This window comes from Salvia hispanica, chromosome 3 (genome assembly GCF_029641045.1).
Source record: "Salvia hispanica isolate PSC_SH4W2 chromosome 3, Shi_PSC_v1, whole genome shotgun sequence".
NCBI lineage: Eukaryota > Viridiplantae > Streptophyta > Magnoliopsida > Lamiales > Lamiaceae > Salvia > Salvia hispanica.
Genome location: NC_142694.1, coordinates 11933665 through 11951138, shown reverse-complemented (window position 1 = coordinate 11951138; position 17474 = coordinate 11933665). Strand labels below are relative to the sequence as shown.

The 17474-nt window shown below is 35.2% G+C and overlaps 2 protein-coding genes and 1 pseudogene across 3 annotated transcripts; 2 read left to right on the top strand and 1 right to left on the bottom strand.

The window, feature by feature from the left end:
- The first annotated feature begins 2970 nt into the window (after positions 1 to 2970).
- On the top strand, positions 2971 to 9029 carry LOC125216971 (serine/threonine-protein kinase TOUSLED-like). The gene is made up of 14 exons (XM_048118774.2): positions 2971 to 3315; positions 3666 to 4568; positions 4726 to 4806; positions 4943 to 4987; positions 5245 to 5357; positions 5612 to 5678; positions 5991 to 6057; positions 6656 to 6753; positions 6831 to 7010; positions 7164 to 7374; positions 7589 to 7853; positions 8043 to 8097; positions 8174 to 8335; positions 8502 to 9029. Exons 1-14 carry the CDS (start codon positions 2986 to 2988, stop codon positions 8595 to 8597), a joined length of 2673 nt encoding a protein of 890 aa, XP_047974731.1. The 5' UTR covers positions 2971 to 2985; the 3' UTR covers positions 8598 to 9029.
- Positions 9030 to 11463: 2434 nt separating this feature from the next.
- On the top strand, positions 11464 to 13057 carry LOC125211261 (F-box protein At5g65850-like). The gene is made up of 2 exons (XM_089067576.1): positions 11464 to 11531; positions 11821 to 13057. Exon 2 carries the CDS (start codon positions 11843 to 11845, stop codon positions 12923 to 12925), a length of 1083 nt encoding a protein of 360 aa, XP_088923702.1. The 5' UTR covers positions 11464 to 11531; positions 11821 to 11842; the 3' UTR covers positions 12926 to 13057.
- Positions 13058 to 14957: 1900 nt separating this feature from the next.
- LOC148930178 (serine/threonine-protein phosphatase BSL3-like) lies at positions 14958 to 17165 on the bottom strand (annotated as a pseudogene). Its single transcript, XR_016136211.1, has 8 exons — positions 17134 to 17165; positions 16639 to 16723; positions 16463 to 16561; positions 16185 to 16385; positions 16025 to 16100; positions 15449 to 15575; positions 15209 to 15348; positions 14958 to 15106 (listed from the first exon to the last, which is right to left on the bottom strand). The product of XR_016136211.1 is annotated as a serine/threonine-protein phosphatase BSL3-like (transcript).
- Between the last annotated feature and the right edge of the window lie 309 nt (positions 17166 to 17474).

The following is a 17474-nucleotide window of genomic DNA, read 5'->3' as shown; positions in this document are numbered from 1 at the left end:
AAAAGATCGCAGTTTGAAAGATTTGAGAAACAGATAGTGACATAGGGGCATTTTCGGTGGAAAAATAAGATGAATAGTGAAAAAGTACCACGAATGAGATTACACCTTAGTACAGGGACTATCCACGATATTTTTAAAGTCCAGGAATTATTGGTGTGCAAAACTCAAAGTTCAGGAACTATTATATTTGCGTAGTTCACTCTTATTTATAAAATTAATCTCAATTATTTTTTATTTATTAAATTTACCCCAACTCTCTTTTATATAGTACTTCAAATTCCCAGCAGTTTTATTATAAAAAAAAATTATCCTATAATTTACCAGCTGTTGAATAAAACAAACTTTATATAGCTCAGTCATTTTTTTTCAGACGCTTTCTTTATGTGGGTTTCCTCATTTCTCTCTAGATTTTCTATCTCCTTCATCTCGGGAAAGCGACCACATTTCCAACGCCAACACCACTTTCCCGGGCATTTGACGTGTGGGTCGGGTTTCATATCGATATTAATACGGATATGGGTATGGTTCGGCCAACAGAGTTTGGGTTTAGGATAAAATATGGACGAGAATTGTTTATTCTACTTTATTTCTTCATTTAATAGGAAATTTCTAAAATTAGAAAGCAGCAAATTTAAAAAGAAATTATTGAAAAAATCATTAATTTTTTGTCGAAGGTCGTCTAGAAAATTTAAAAATCAGTCGCAATATTATGAATATTAACATTTTATATTTTTATTCATGACAAAATATTTTGATTTCCTGCTTGTAATATGTTGTTGATTTCACACATACGTGTTTCAAATTGGTTATTAATTGAGTTAATTGGTAACTGTATTAAGAAAATGATATAATTGACGGATAGTTTCGTCCTCGTATAAATTTTCAATTGTCACATTAGATACAATGGAAAATTGCCAGAAAACCATAAAATTTAATCAAATTTTGGTCAATTATGCAACTTTAAAAAACAACCAATTATATCATAACTTTGATATTCTCTCAATTGTCCTGTGTATTTGTATTTGGATGAAATTCTATATGACGTAAAAGCCGAAACCAAGATTTTCTTTCCCTAATTTGTACATTATATTAGTAGTATAATATTTCTCACAAAAGTCAATGATTGTTGTATGAAAAAAATACTCCCTCCGTCCCATTGAAGATGACCCACTTTCCTTTTTAGTTTGTCCCAACCAAGATGACTCATTACTTAAAATGGAAACACTTTTATCTCTACTTTATTCCCTCTCTCTTACTTTACTCTCTCCTCTCTACACACAAAATAAAGTTGCATAAAATCCCGTGCCGCCCAAGAAAGGGATCATCTTTCTTGGGACGGAGGGAGTAGAATATAATAATCTTAGGCCAAAGTATGTTAGTTTCCAATTATACAATGGAAAAAAAAGTCTAAATTATGATACGATTATATAATTTATAACATTAAAATTGATCAGAATTCGACTAAACTTCATGATTTTTTTTAAATAATTAGACATCGTGGAAAATTAAAGAAAAACATTAAAATTCATAATTTTTATGTCCAATTTCTCAATAGTAATATGATATTAATAATTAACAATATACATCTATACATATATAAAAGATGAATTTTTGAAATTTACGTGAATGATTTTAACTCATAAAATAATAAAATTAAGAATGAAAAATGTAATAAATTTTGTAAAGCCAAACTTCTCTTTATTTATTAAAAATATACTATTAAATTCTTTTCACTTAGTATGCTAATTATGTCTTTTTATGAACTTAAAAATGTCCACTCTATCCAGTGACTAATCGAAATGCGACGATAGAGAATAGGTGAAAGTGACAACACAATGGAAGTTGAGAAACTTTGATGGAGAGTCAGATGATTGATTTAATTATTTACAAAAGTTAGTGAAAGTTAACCTAATTATTTTAATTCAGGGAATAACTTAGACTAGCCCCACAGGCCATAAACGGCTAAACCTAATTAAATAAAATACTCTAAACAATAAATCGGATATTTGGCTATTATTCGATACAAGACTTTATCTTAAATTCTATTATCCGATCTCATACCCAATCCCATAAAACTAAATATCGGATATTCAATACCTGATGGGTATCGGGTCGGGTATGAGTAAACCCAATACCCGATATCCATATTCTCACCCCTACTACTAATAGCATACTGGGGGAGTATTATTTTCCTTACTATTTTAAATGGAATATTTTCACCAACATGTTCGTTCAGTGCATGGAAAGAAGGATAAAAAAGAATAAATACAAAATAATATAATCTGAATTAAGTAAAGAATATAAAAGGTAAGATATAGGATGACATGAAATGGGGTTTTCTTAATTTTCAAAATTTTAAATCATAGACTCCATATTGTTGATATTTGATGAACTGCACAACATTATTAAAGTGAGTTTCGATAGACAGAAAAATAAATTATTTCCTAAGTTTAGACTTGCACCGTCACATGTAATATCGATATGGAAATTATACTTAATTCATAGTGGCCCAATTTATCTGGTAAAAAATGGATCCTAATTTGGGCCGAAAGAAAAAAAAATATTTGCCAATTTGGTATGGTGCGATTTTGGACCAATGAATAAATATAGCTTCATCGTTGAAAGTTAATACTATATCTATAAATTCGAGTAGATTCCAAATACAGTAGTATAATTTTAAATATTTACTAATTTAAGTTATTTTTTTATTATTATATATGCACTCTGAAAAAAGTATTGCGGCATTAATTATTTCCAGTTTATTTATTTGACATCTAAAAAATAGCAGAAAGAGAAAACAAAACAAAACGTCATTGGGCATTTGGGCTGAGCTTATATTTACACACATGTTATTGAATGATATATTGAAAATAGTTAATTACAATTATACCCCGTTTCCCGCGTTCCCACCCCTTCTTAGTTTTGCATTCTCTCAATCCATATTTCGCTTACAAAAAAAATAAAAATAAATAACCCCTGAAATCGATGGAGCATATAGAAAATGAGATTTCATTGAGGGATTTGTATCGCGCTGGTTACAAGATGGCAGTGGAGCAAAAGGACGGGGAGATTACGGTTAAAGCCATCAAGGTGAAGGAAATGGTGATAGAATTACTGCGTGCGTTTGTGTATGACGATGAAGTAGAGACTTCGGAAATAGTGAAGGATAGGCTGACCGCGCTTATGGATTTCAAGTTCAAGAAGGCGATTGATGATTCGGAGCCAGATGCGATCACCGTCGCGGTGCCGGAGGAATTTAAATGCCCACTCTCCGGGAGACTCATGCGGAAAGCCGTCCTCCTTCCATCAGGAGTGGTTCGATCTTCTTTACTTTCCTCTTTCTATGTTAAATTACATAATTATTTATGTTTGCGCATCTGTTTTGATTGGAATTGTGATGTTTCGCGATGATTTTTTCAACATGATTCGGGAATTGTTTTTGTGTGACGTTTGTTGCTAAGTTGCCCTTATTGAAATTGTGATATTTCGCGGTGTATTTTCAACATGACTCAGTTTGAATTGTGTTTGTGTGCCTTTTGTTGCTAAGTTGCCCTTGTTGAAATTGTGATGTTTCGCGGTGGATTTTCAACATAATTCGGTTTGAATTGTGTTTGTGTGATGTTTGGGTTTTTTTTTTTTTTTTTTATGGATACTCAACTTGGCAGACATATGACGATCACTGCATTGCAACAAGATGGAGTATGACTGGAAAGTTTACCTGCCCTATCACAAAGAAAGAACTCTCAGGTTCTGCTGTCATACCAAACTACAGAATCAGACAAATGATACGGAGCTGGTATTTCATACATGAAATCAGTATAACAGAACTTAGTGTAACAGAACGTAATCCTAGCCTCACGGACTTTTTAAAATGTATGGAGAAGCATAAATGTAACCTCGTCGAAAAGCTCATGGCTGAACTCCCTAATTCGAGTCCAGAGCTCCAAGAGGTCAGAATTAACTGGATCATGAACATATGCTTCCATGACAGCCAGGTTATGATACGCATTGCACATACGCCTGATAAGAAGATTCTTATTGCTCATGCCACTGAGCAAGGGAAGAAACTGATGCGGCCTATAAACGAACCTGCTAAAAAGGCAATTGTCGCCATGCGCTCACTCATTAGTCTTTTGGCGCAAGGGAACGATTTGGAAATGGTAGAGGCCGTCACTGGGATATACTCCTGCTTAGGGTTAAGCAAATATGACTTTAAAGGGAAAGCGATAGATGAAGGCCTTATCAAATTGGTCTTGCAAAAGATCAGGGATAAAATACTTCGGAACCATATGTTGGAGATTCTCGCGTATCTTTCAACCGACGCAAGGGCGATTTCGACGTTGGTCAGGTACGATGCAATCCAGTGCTTGCTCGAGATCATAAGGGAGAGTCCTGGTCAGCCCTATGAGGAGAACTGCGCAGTCATCTTGCAATCGATCTGCTGCACTTATCCGTGCATGATGAGGGAGATAATAGAAGAGGAGAGTGAGCATCAGACGCTATCTCGACTCGTGCAAGAAGGCACTTCAAGGGCCAAGAGGAAGGCCAGTAGCATTCTGGCGATGATGGTTAGTTTGTGATCACCACTGTCTTTGAGATTGGATTTGATAGTTGTTACTCATTACAATGGAAAGTGTTTTACTGTGAGGAAAAGTTTATTATATTAGTTATATATGTGAGTGATCTAATTAATGAAGATGAGTTCTTGTTTCACTATGTGCAAAGGTTTCAGCAATGGAGGAAGAACTGAAAAAATCACGTGATGAGGTCTCTTATTCCCGGATTAAATGTGAACGACTCGAAAAGGTTGTTGGCGGTTTCTCTTTTTTATTTGTGCTTCAGTCGAAATAATGGTTGTTATACTCGTTAAGTGAAGTTTGTCCTTAAAGGTAGAATCCCATCTTAAGTTCTTTACAACAATGTTTTTTCCTTACTCAAACAGGAGCTCAAGCATACCAGAGATTATGAACAACATATGAATCCAAAGGTATGCCTTCTCTAACCTGCACAGATTTGGCTTGTGATTCTCATAATTATTGTGTATTATTTCTTGTTTTACTCTAAGGCAGTCTCATTTTATGTTTATATTTTGAAAAAACAGAGATTGAATTGCACCATATAACATTTTAACGTGTAAGGCCTGATTGTGATTCTGATTTGCCTGATATGTGGATTTAGCTCCTCAAAGATGTTGGATCAATGTTCTAGGCAAGTAGTTATTTTCTTTTGTTTTTTTCAATGCAGGGAATGAAAGTAATATCTGATTTACTGATGTCCGTATCAAAAGCTGAAAGACAAGAGGCAAGGATGATAGTACGCCAGGATATACTCAGACTTGGCAACATTGGAGTGGTCAGGTATTTGGAAATAGATCTGGGGTTTTCAGAGGGTTATAATGAACTACGTAGAAACTAGAGATATTTGCTTCCAGTTGTAAAATATTAACGATTTTAATGCCTGAAATGAATTATAAAGATATAGAAATCTATCTAAATTCAGGAAAAGCTCTTGATTGATTTTAATTGTCTTATTTGTACTTATTATTGCCATAAAAAAGAATTACTATTTTCTGATGTTATTTATTTCCTCTCATTTTCTATGAACTTAAAAGAGCTGACACGATCTTATCTGAAACGTGGGAGGATGGACAAGCCATGGAAGATATCAATGCTCACCTTGTATGATCTTCCATGCTTTAACTAATTTGTTGAATAGTTACTGTTTCTTATTTGTGTAAATTTTACTAGCATGAAAATAAAATATAACTTATCGCCATATGCTGCATGATTCTTAAATGCCATATGAGCTCATTATGTCCAAAAGTTCTTATGGTTTAATTTGCAAGTCTTCAAATGTCGCCTCGCCTCTTAGGGAGTGTTTGATTCACCCCACGGTGTTTCCAGTGAATGTTTGGCTCCATTTACATAACATAATTTTCTCATACTCATCCTGTAAATATTTTGCTTTGTTTAATTGGGGTTTTATGGCAGAGGAGTTTGTTGGAAGTGAAGGAGGGAATTGAAAGACACAGAAAATCTCTGAAGAAAAGGCCACGTGGTAAATATTTTCATCAAATCTTGTGCTGCTCTACTTATGGATTGTCTCAGTGTACTTTCTGTAATTGGCGAGATTTTGAGATGATCTTTATAGATATGCTCTTCTAAAAGGATTTCAAAAGACAACAAAAGTTGATATGATAAAGATGGTAATGATACTGGATTTAGGTTGGAAGAAGGATCTACTTTTTCCCATTTTGATGGCATTTAGAAAAAATCTTGTTAGTGGTCTGCTAAATTGTATTTCGAAAGTGAGAAAAGCCCTGCTTCCTCACTGTGTTGTTGGTCTTAGGGAAGGAACTTCAAACATTCTTATGCCTGTATTATTTGTCAGCTATAGAGATGTCAAACATCCTAAATCCTACTTATGCTGTTTGTGAGCAAATTTTGTATTTGTTCTTTTAGTGCTACAAGGATGTTATAGCACCGGAAGTGAACAAGTACAGTTTGTAATTCTACTGTTACTTTGCCTATATATCATATAGATATACGGCACAACAGCTTTTGTATTTTTATTTTTTTCGTCTTATTGTCTCAAAGTTTTCTTTGATTCTTTTCCCTAGTATAATGAAAACTATTTTATGTTTTGTCTTGTCCAGACAAGGGTGAGGTAGCTGATGCAGATGGCAGGGTTCAGGAAGAAGATATTCTCATGCAGGATGAAATTTTCGAGTCTCGCCTAGCCAGCATCAAACGGGTAAGCGTGTTTCCTTTTTTAGTTCTTCCCTTTGTTTTTCTTAATAATTTCTTAATTTGCACCCACACTATCTTTAGGAGGAGGAAGCTGTACTGCATGAAAGAGAGCGTCATGAATTGGAAAAGGGAAGATTAATACGTGAAATGAAACGTATAAGGGATGAGGATGACTCTCGTTTCAACAATTTTCAGATATTGAATGGCCGTTATGCTCTGTTAAACCTCTTGGGCAAAGGAGGATTTAGTGAAGTTTATAAGGTCAGGGCTATCTTTGTATGCTTAATATCTTGTCGAACTTCTAAAATCCCAGTACATACATATTTATAATGTAAAACTATGAACTTATATTTCGCTCTTTATTTCTAGAATGAAGATAACAATCTTATACTGTTCGGTAAATTATGTATGCAGGCTTTTGACTTGGTGGAATATAGATACGTTGCCTGTAAGCTACATGGTTTGAGTGCTCAGTGGAGTGAAGAGAAGAAGCAAAGCTATATACAGCATGCAATCAGGAAATATAATATTCTCAAAACTTTGGTCCACCGTCACATAGTTCGGCTTTGGGACATCTTTGAGATTGATCACAGCACATTCTGCACTGTCTTGGAGTATTGCAGTGGTATGACTAATTATATTCCAGCTATATCATCAGACATCATTTGAACATCTTTTCCTGGAGACGGGATGATTATAGGAGGGACATTATTAGCCCAAGGATATGTGTATTATGCAATACATCATTCAATACCTTTATTATGATTGGCACTTTATGCAAGTACAAGCTACTTACCTTTAAAGTGATGGTAACTTTCAGTTTTCTCTCTCCTTTCCAGGCAAGGATCTCGATGCTGTTCTTAAAGCAACACCTGTACTCCCAGAAAGAGAAGCTAGGATTATCCTAGTCCAGATCTTTCAGTGCCTTGTTTACCTGAATAAAAGATCAGTGAAGATTATTCATTACGATTTGAAACCTGGAAATGTTCTATTTGATGAATTTGGCATTGCTAAAGTCACAGATTTCGGTCTTAGCAAGATTGTGGAGGACAATGTTGGATCCCAAGGCGTGGAAATTACGTCCCATGGCGCTGGTACATATTGGTGAGTTCTATTTTAAACGCATACAATTTCAGCATTTTCATTTCGGCTTCAGGTGCCATTGTCAATTGATGTAGCCAAATATCTTGATTTCTTGACTCTCTATCTGTAGTTTCTACACTATCCTATGATATACATTTATTTTTCTATTTTGCACAATTTCCTTTTCTGAAATAAATATCTCCGTTCCAGGTATCTGCCCCCAGAATGTTTTGAGCTAAACAGGATACCTCTCATTTCCTCGAAGGTCAGTAATTTTAGATGACGTTTTCTTCTTGTACCTTTCGTATAAAACCAATCATGCAAATGGGTTTATTGTACAGGTTGATGTTTGGTCTCTGGGTGTCTTATTGTACCAAATGCTGTTTGGCAGAAGGCCTTTTGGGCACGACAAAAGTCAAGAGAGAATTCTTTGTGAAGATACAATTATCCAACCTCCTAAAGTTGAGTTCCCTTCAAGACCATCTGTATCTAATGAGGCAAAGGTAATTCTTGCACGTCCGAGCTCAGTGCTGCATGTGTCGAATCTCTTTCTTCTGCTCTTCTTATATATTGCTCTAATGAAATTGCACAATAAACACACAAACGAGAGAATCTATACTTGTTCTTGATTCTTGGTGACTTGAAACATTACGTCTATTGCTGCTGCAGGATTTTATTTGCCGTTGCCTAACATACAATCAAGCCGAGCGACCTGATGTTTTAGCTATTGCTCAGGATCCATACGTGATCTATACGAAGAAATGACGACTGTGCGGCTTGGAGGTACAGCTGCAGATGAGAGAATGTACGTCTGTGGGAAGAAGTCATTCAATTTTTGAGGAGATGAAAACTTGGAAACTTTGTACATTGGTAAAAAGTCTGTTGCAATTGGGCTCTAAACAAAATTATCTTTTGATCCTTTTTGACCTTCGAAAAATAGATTTTTCTCCAACAATACTCCCATTAAACAAATTTTAAAACTACTTCATAGATTGTTTCATAGATTGTAAGGGTAGTTAATTCATTTTTTAAGAATTACTCTCTGTCGCTGAAAAGTTTAATCCGTCCCTGAAAAGTAGGGATGTCAATCGGGCAACATGAATAATTTTGTTTTTACGTGGTGAGTTGTAAGAATTGACATACGTATTTTTTCATGTCCTGAAAAAATAGGAAAAATAGTATTTTGTGCTTTTAAAACTATTTATTAAATATGCCACCGATATTTTATACCCCAGCTATATCACCATTGTCTCGCCATAATTGAATTATATTCCTTATTTTGTCATCTCATTATAATTGAATCATTTATAGAAATATCAAGATAAGGTTTTGTATCTATGCATTTCTATTTGTTTGGTAACAAAGATACTTCTATCTCATGGCCCGCATTAACACACCAAGCCCATCTAGGCCCGACGAAAAACAACTATTTTACTCTTTTATGTATCTCACCAAATTGGTGAGATAAGGCACTGTTCAACCATGTTTTCCACGCTGCCCTTCTTCATTCTCTCGCCTAGTAACCTTCCCCATTCCATTTCTACCACCGCCCCTCATATTATCACCCATGGCAACTCTCTACATGAAGGCGGTGGGCCTTCCGACGGTGCACCGCCAGCTCGATCTATAACCCTGCAATTTCGCCTCTCTCCTTCGATGCGTGAGATGGCGTGTGCGGCTGGAATTGGTTGTCTCCGGCGGTAGTGAGGGCGTATCTCAACGGTCGCCGTCGTAACCTTACCGCCGTCGCACCATCCCTTCCCACCGTCGAGTTTTGAGGCAGCGATGTTGCAATTCCAAATCTGCCTGAGCCTTTTCATCTCTGTGTTGTGTCCTTCGCCAGAGGCAGTGAATAGCAACAGGTATGGCTCCTCATTTGTGCTCTATTTTCTTCCAGAACCGAGCATCTACATCTAAATTCTTGACGCGATGAACTATTTATCAATTGTTGTAAGCTTCTTCATACTTGTTTCTTATTGTCAGTTTCGAATTTGGTATTTTTTTTTAATTGATTGCTGCTCAATGGAAGATTTTGAGATTTTTGGCTTTGATGCGAATTAAATTCAAGCTACTCAAGATATTTAGCTAAATGGACTTTGGGATTCAATCTGTTGAAGCAGTTCTTATGCGATGAAGAATGCTAGAATCAGTTTATTGCTAGGGTCAAAATCCTAACTTCATTCGTTAAGCACATCACATATTCATATGTTTTGGGTGAAAAATGGTAGATTATATGCAGAATGAGATTTATAATAGACATTGAATTCGGACTAATAGATTTGTTAAAATGGCAGCATGGGAGGATGCTAACACCTGGTTTGAAGCAAGAAAAGGAAATGTTGCGGCTTCAAGCAGAGCAACGAGCATCGATGGAGGCGGTCACTTGCACAGAAAGAAGATGGTTTGAGGAGCGAGAAGGAGAGAAAGAAAGAAGATGGACTGATGCTGCTAAGGATGACATGATCCTATGGCAAAGGTTGAAACTGAGGCTTCAAAACAGAATGTTTGAGCTGGGATAAAACACAGAATCTATCCTAGCTTCCATGATTTGTAGCATCACTTGATTTTGTGTCTGTCCTTTGTTCTTTTCATGCGATTGTTACATGGATATTTTGGAATGTCAAAATATGGGGAAAGGATTATTAAAGATGTATCATCTTGCCGCAAAAAAAATTCAAATTGTTGAATTGATTAAGACATATGCATATTTTTAAGAACAAGGGCAATGATGTCTTTTCAGTTTTATCTATGACATAATCTCAATTACTATTTTATCTATCAAACAACCATTAAAAAATCTTTATCTTATCGTAATCTTGATTCCGGCCCTCATTTCTTATCACGAGTTACATAACTTACTATATCCCGCCTGTGTTATCAAACGTGCCCTTAATATAATACTCCCTCCGTCCTCCATTAGGAGTCACAGTTTGACCGGGCACGGGTTTTAAAAAATGTAAAGAAAAGTTGGTTGAAAAAGTTAGTGGAATGTGGGACCCACTTTTTTATATTGATTTTATAATAAAATGTGAGTGAAGTGAGTTGGTGGGATGTGGGGCCTACTACCACTTATGGTAAAAAAGAAGTGTGACTATTAATTGGGGACGGAACGAAATGGAAAAGTGTGACTCCTAATGGGGGACGGAGGGAGTATGACTTTGTTCTTGGTCATATACTATTAAGTACAATGTCTCTAGTTGTTTATTTAATTTTATTTATCAATTTTAGTCTTTCCGTTTCTTTATTAATTTTCACCTAATTCATTAGATACTCATTTATAAATCTTTACTCTACTGATAACAAAGGAATAAAATAGTCGTATTGGCAATGGCTAGGAATAAAATAATCCTCATTTACAAGTGATGGTCCTTTGGAACGAAAAATAAAGGAGTAGTATTATTTACATGTAAATGTGAAATTATTTAGTGGAATTTGAAGTGTGGATACGTGTTGATATGAATTTGGACACACATACAGTAATAATAAAAAAATGTAATTGAATTAAATATATTAAAATATAATTTTTCCATAAAACTAAGAAAAAGCTAAGGTCTCGAGGACCAAAAGGTAAAATAACAACTCGGCCGCCACTCTATATATATATACCCCATAAGGGAAATTGTATAAGGGTTTCACAGAATATATCTCGGCCGCCGCTCGCTCCCTCTCCCAAATTAAACGTTTCTCTCTTATTGGAAGGTAATCTCTTTTCTCTATCTACTTTTATTTACAGGAATACGGTTGAATATCTGATTTTCAATCAGAGACAGGCGTAATAGAGTATTTGAATTAGGTTTTTGGTTTTTTGGATGTTAGTATTTGTGATCTGTGTTTTTTAAGTTTATCTACTCAGATGCCATTCTCCCAATATCTGTGAATTAGTTCTATAATATGATGAATTCATATCAATTAACTTGATAATAATACAAGATTTGGTTAGTATTAGTAATCTATGCTCATATATTGTTTATTCTTAATGTGATTATAGGTTAGTGATAATCCATCCAAAAATGAGGCAAGAAGATTTGTTCAGATACCTTCCACCAGAAATTTTCATTGATATCATATTGAGACTCTCTCCCGAAATCATTTTAACTTGCAAATGTGTATGCAAAGCATGGCTCGATCTCATTGAGAGTGACGTTTTTCACAAGTCTCATCCCTCCGCCCTAGTTGTCTCAATGCCAGTCGAGGATTCAAATTGGTTCAGTGTTGTCAAATTGGAAGACGAGCACAAGCAGGATGATCTAATTGCTGAATTTAATTTCCCTCAAGCATCAACAATATTAGGTTCTGTCAATGGTTTGCTTTTACTAAAAAATGATGCTAGAGATCTTTATGTATGTAATCCATTCACCTATGAATTTGTTGAGTTTCACGGGCCTCGTAATTCTACGTACGCTGGATGGAAAGAATCTTATGGATTTGGAGCGAGTAAAATGAGCGGACAATATAAGGTTGTCTGTCATGACTATGCATATAAATTTCGTGTATACACTCTTGAAGCGGGGTCTTTGTGGAGAGGAGTTGAAGCCTCCATACCCTTGTTTGATCTAATCTATAGCTCCGTTGGTTCATTTGTTAATGGCAATCTCCATTGGTTGGTATCATATAGGAGAGGAATGCCTTATGTTTGTTGCTTTGATCTCGAGACCGAATGTTTTAGCACTTTCTCCGTGCCTCCTAATAGAAAAAGAATCAAGGAGAAGTTGTGCACTTTAGGGGATTACTTGTGTTTTTATGATGATGAAGGATGTTGTAATGCTACCATCTGGTTGTTGAAGGAATATGAACAAGCGGATAAATGTTGGATCCAGGTATTGAAAATACCTGATTTCAATATACATTATTTTGATCCTATCAAAGTTTACAAAAATGGTGACATGATGATGTTTTGGAAATGGAGGCGCTTTTTATACTACTCCAACAAGAGTGGAAAGGTTAGAGAAATTGATTCGTTACGTGAAATGTGTGATTCGTTTCAACCAGTGTGGTATGCTGATGAATACCAAATCAACTCAATTTGTCTGACTCCAAGTTATCTCCCCCTCAAAAGAGTTTTTTTGGGTATGGAGAATATAATCTCATTTTGAGTTTTAGGCTTTTCTCTCTCTTTCTTACATCATACTGTATTACTTTGTGATTATTTTTGTAAATTACAATTATTGGTTGTAATTTATTTTCTTGTATTTTAGTTATATATGTTAACACTTAAATTATTGTTATATCCATATTCCCATATCATTATTTATATAATTAAATTATAATCAATATTATATATACATAATTTACTACAGTACTTCACAAAAATATTAACACATTCGTGCATCGCAGAGGTGTCCACCAGTTAACATAAAATATGACTATTGACTATTTTTACATGTAACCAAGGGAGGTGAGATCATATTAGATTGAAAATTTGAAAATATGAAATGTGGATTTTATATTGTAAATGAAATATGATGTGAAGTTTATTTTAATAATAATTGATGAAGTGGAATATATTTAACGGCCAAGTTACAGATATAATAATTCTGTTAAAAATGATATAAAACCTACAGTTACAAGGATCAAGTAAGACGAAAATATTGTAAAAGAATCTGTCGAAACAAAAATTTAAAATAGATTCCAAATATTGTATTACTTTAAATATTTACTAATTTAAGTTGTTTATTTTATTGTATATGCATTCTGAAAAAAGTATTGCGGCATTAACTATTTCCAATTTATTTATTTGACATCTAAAAATTTGCAGAAAAAGAAAACAAAACAAAACGTCAGCGGGCAGGGCTTATATTTACACGGAGTAATATGCATGTCACTATATTTTAGTACTATTAGCTATAGAAGAAGCTTTAATATAATACTACTATACTACTACCAAAATTCCTACAACTATAAATAACTTGAAACAATGAGTTTAGTTAGCTACAAAAAGAGTATTTTAAATTTTATCTCAATACTTTCATATAATTTTAAATTTTAATAGTAACTAATTTGATAAAATACTACTCCCTCCATCCCCCAATAATTGTCCACTTTAGTTCCGGCACGAGTTTTAAGAAATGTAAAAGAAAGTGGATTGACAAAGTTAGTGGAATATGAGTCCCACTTTTATATAGTATTAGTTCTATAATAAAATGTTAGTGGAATGTAGGATTTGCTTACTGTTTATGGTAAAAAGTGAAAATGGACAATTAATAGGGGACGGACGAAAATAGCAAAAGTGGACCATTAATGGGACGGAGGGAGTAATTTTTTCATCACCTTTTGCAAGTGTAAAAAGTGACGACCGTTTTAAATTAGTTGGCAGCCTTCTTTAGAATTTTAAATTTAAGTAGTAAAAAAAAGTGTCTCGATTATGATTGGACGGAGGGCAGTATATGTTATATTTTCAATCATGGCTATTTATGTTCAAATTATATGGCTAATTTATATCTTAAATGGGCCTTTGTTACAGTATTTCAACTCAAAGCCCAAATATAAGAATTCAGGAGAATGGATCTGAAGCCCAAATTAAAAGAACTTCTATTTTATTTTTAGAGGGAACATCTTGTATGATCCATGAACTTTGTCAAACTATCATTTTAGGTTCGTGAACTTTAAAAATATCATTTGAGGTCCATCAACTACGAGTTAATATCAATCGAAGTTCCATATAATTCTTTGACTATTTGTATTAGATAATTAAACTTGCATAATTCGATTTAGGAAATGAGGAAGTAAAGGCCAAGAAGCTCTATTTCTATTTGATAGGTCTGAAAACCAAATGTCAATCAAAAAGGGGATATATTTCTATTTGATACAGATTAAAAATAAGAATTACACAAGGCAAGCGCAAGCACAAGCACCATCTATTATACATCACCAATCACGAAAAAAGACAATACATCTACATGGACCAAAAATAATAGAGCTAACGAGTAACGAGACTGAGCAGCTATCGCAGTGACCTCTACCGCTCGACTTTGCATGCCAGAGAAGGTCGTTCTGGAGCCCCGATTCGCCTGCATCATAGCCAAGTGCGGTCCCGACTTCTCCAGTCATCTTGTGAAGTCCTCGAAATGTGGCAGATTCTGGAAGCTTGTGAGAGAGTTCTCCATTAAGGCATCGTGCTATGGACAAGCCACTGGAAATCCCAGGTGTTAGCATGAGCTTAGAAGAAGAGTAAGAAAACATTCTGCAAGTGGAACCTAAATCCAAGCGAGAGAACCTCGATCGTTAGCAACTTGCGGGCGGCCTATGGTTGGTGTCGGTGGTCTGTTAGCATTCAGCTCCGGATTCCAAAGGGAGAGATGATCAATCTCTTTGCATATCATGCTTTCAACGACATGTCGCAGATTAAAAATATATGCATAATACTTAAAGTAGTGTACCTGCATCCATGTGTCTTCTATCTGGCGTTCGGGAGAAGTTTCAGGAGACGAAATTGCGGGTGGTAAAGGATGAATTAGTTTAGGTACAACCACTAAGTCTCTACCCAAGACCAAGATAGCACCGGCATTATTTGCAGTACCTACAGAAATTTGAAAAACAATTATAACCCCAAAAAGAATAAAACAACTGCACAGAGGAAATAAGACTGGCCATAACGTTTGCAGTACGTTAGAACATACCACAGTAGTTTGTTGCTGTGATTAAATGCCCCTGCGCAAATCTTTCAAATCCATCCATCACACACTCATGTGCTCGAACTATTAACTGGAGATCATTGTTATTGCAAAATTCCATAACACGATCAGGCTGAAAAAAAAAACTTTTATTAGCAATAGAACAATTGGATCCTATGATGAACATTGTACCTTTCTATACTAGATAATAAACAAAACACCTTGATGTAAAAACATTGAATACATGGTGACATAAGAAGATCTTCACAAACAGAAAGAAATGAGGAGCTATTAGAGTTAACTTGTAAACACACTATAATCAACTCATCTTGTTCAAGATATTACATACTGATAAGCGAACATAAAAATCTGATTTCATGTGATAAATCTAAACATGACTCAGGTAATGAAGTTGATAGCTCTTGCAACTGCTGTTTGAATTAGATTAGATATAAAAAGGGGGTCCTACTGCAGAACTTAAAACCATTTTCAATTGAGATAGGTCTCTTCAAAGGTAGATTACAAAGTCCACAGAGAGAGAGAGAGAGAGAGAGAAATAATCAACTGTTGCAGGAAACGCACCCCATAGGTTACCAACCCAGGACCTCTAGCATTTGGCCGCAGCCCTTCTACACTGTCATTTTCAGTGGGATCAGACCTACAGGGAAACATCCACATCAGTGCTACAAATTAAGAGATTATAATAATAATCATTAAATATGAGCAAAGGCAATGCACTAACCATAACAAGTCCATAAGAACTATAGATCCCGCTTCCATTGCAATTGGACGTTGAATATTCTCAATCTGTTCTACATGGTTTATCGATCTCCCAATACCACCATGCATACAAAGGATTTTTTTTCTCGATCAGAGCAGCCAGAGGAAGCCAGTTGAACAGTCTGTTTATCCGATGCCATGCCCATATTCCGTCTCTCTCACCCTGTTCAGGAAAACCATTAGAAGGCCCATGGGTTTATCCCATGTAAAGAAACAAGTATCCGAAGCTCTATGATTTACCATATGCTCAATGCACTCGATCCTAAATCCAAACAGTGCATTAATATCTGCAGCTTCATGATTGCCACGAATTAAGTGTATTTGATGGGGATGCTCAACCTATATATTTGTGAAGCCAGTTTGTCAATACGTACTGGATAAACTAAAACTCTGAAAGTTGACAAATTGACCAGTACCTTCATCGCCAGGAGAAGAGTTATAGTTTCCAAACTATGTTGGCCACGATCAACATAATCTCCCAAAAACAGATAATCGATATATCTGATTACATAGTCAGCGACTTAGTATCAGACGGTACCAAAGTTGAACAGATGAAAGATTTGCAAGTGACGTGTTTAGTGGGCATATTTCATGAATTTATGCATTCAGTGCAAAAAAACAAATGTTGCTCTATATATATATATATAGAGTAGTGATATAGGGCAAGTGCCCATTAAGCACATAACTAGAGAACAAATTACAGCCACAAGATCAAGAAAATCAAGGGCTAGATTAGATAATTAAGGATTAATTTTCGCAGTTCATTGTACACACAATTTACTTCAACGCGGGGTATTTATGTAATTTCATAATTAGGGTAAAAAATCAAAATCCCCAAAATTTTACTCTCCCGCTTCGAGTCTTCCGCTGTAAACTACTTCTCTTTCAAAACTTTTCTCACAAAACCCTACATCAACGACGAATCTTCATCTTCACTGCTCATCTCCGGCCATCTACCACAAAACCCTATATCGACGACGAATCTTCATCTTCACCGCTCATCTCCGGCCATCTACCACTGAATCGACGATATCCATCAGCACTTCTATCCACATTGAATCCACATTTTCAAAATGGTTGATACACGAAAATCTTCAACGGAAAATTCTAGCCGCGAGTTGCGTTCTGGCCGAACATCTGCCGAAGGTAATACACCTTTGAAGCTTTTCAAAGTTCTTACTCTTAATTTACTTCATCTAATTCCTAACTTCGATTCTGATTTTTGTCAAAATAGTACAAAAATCGACTCACA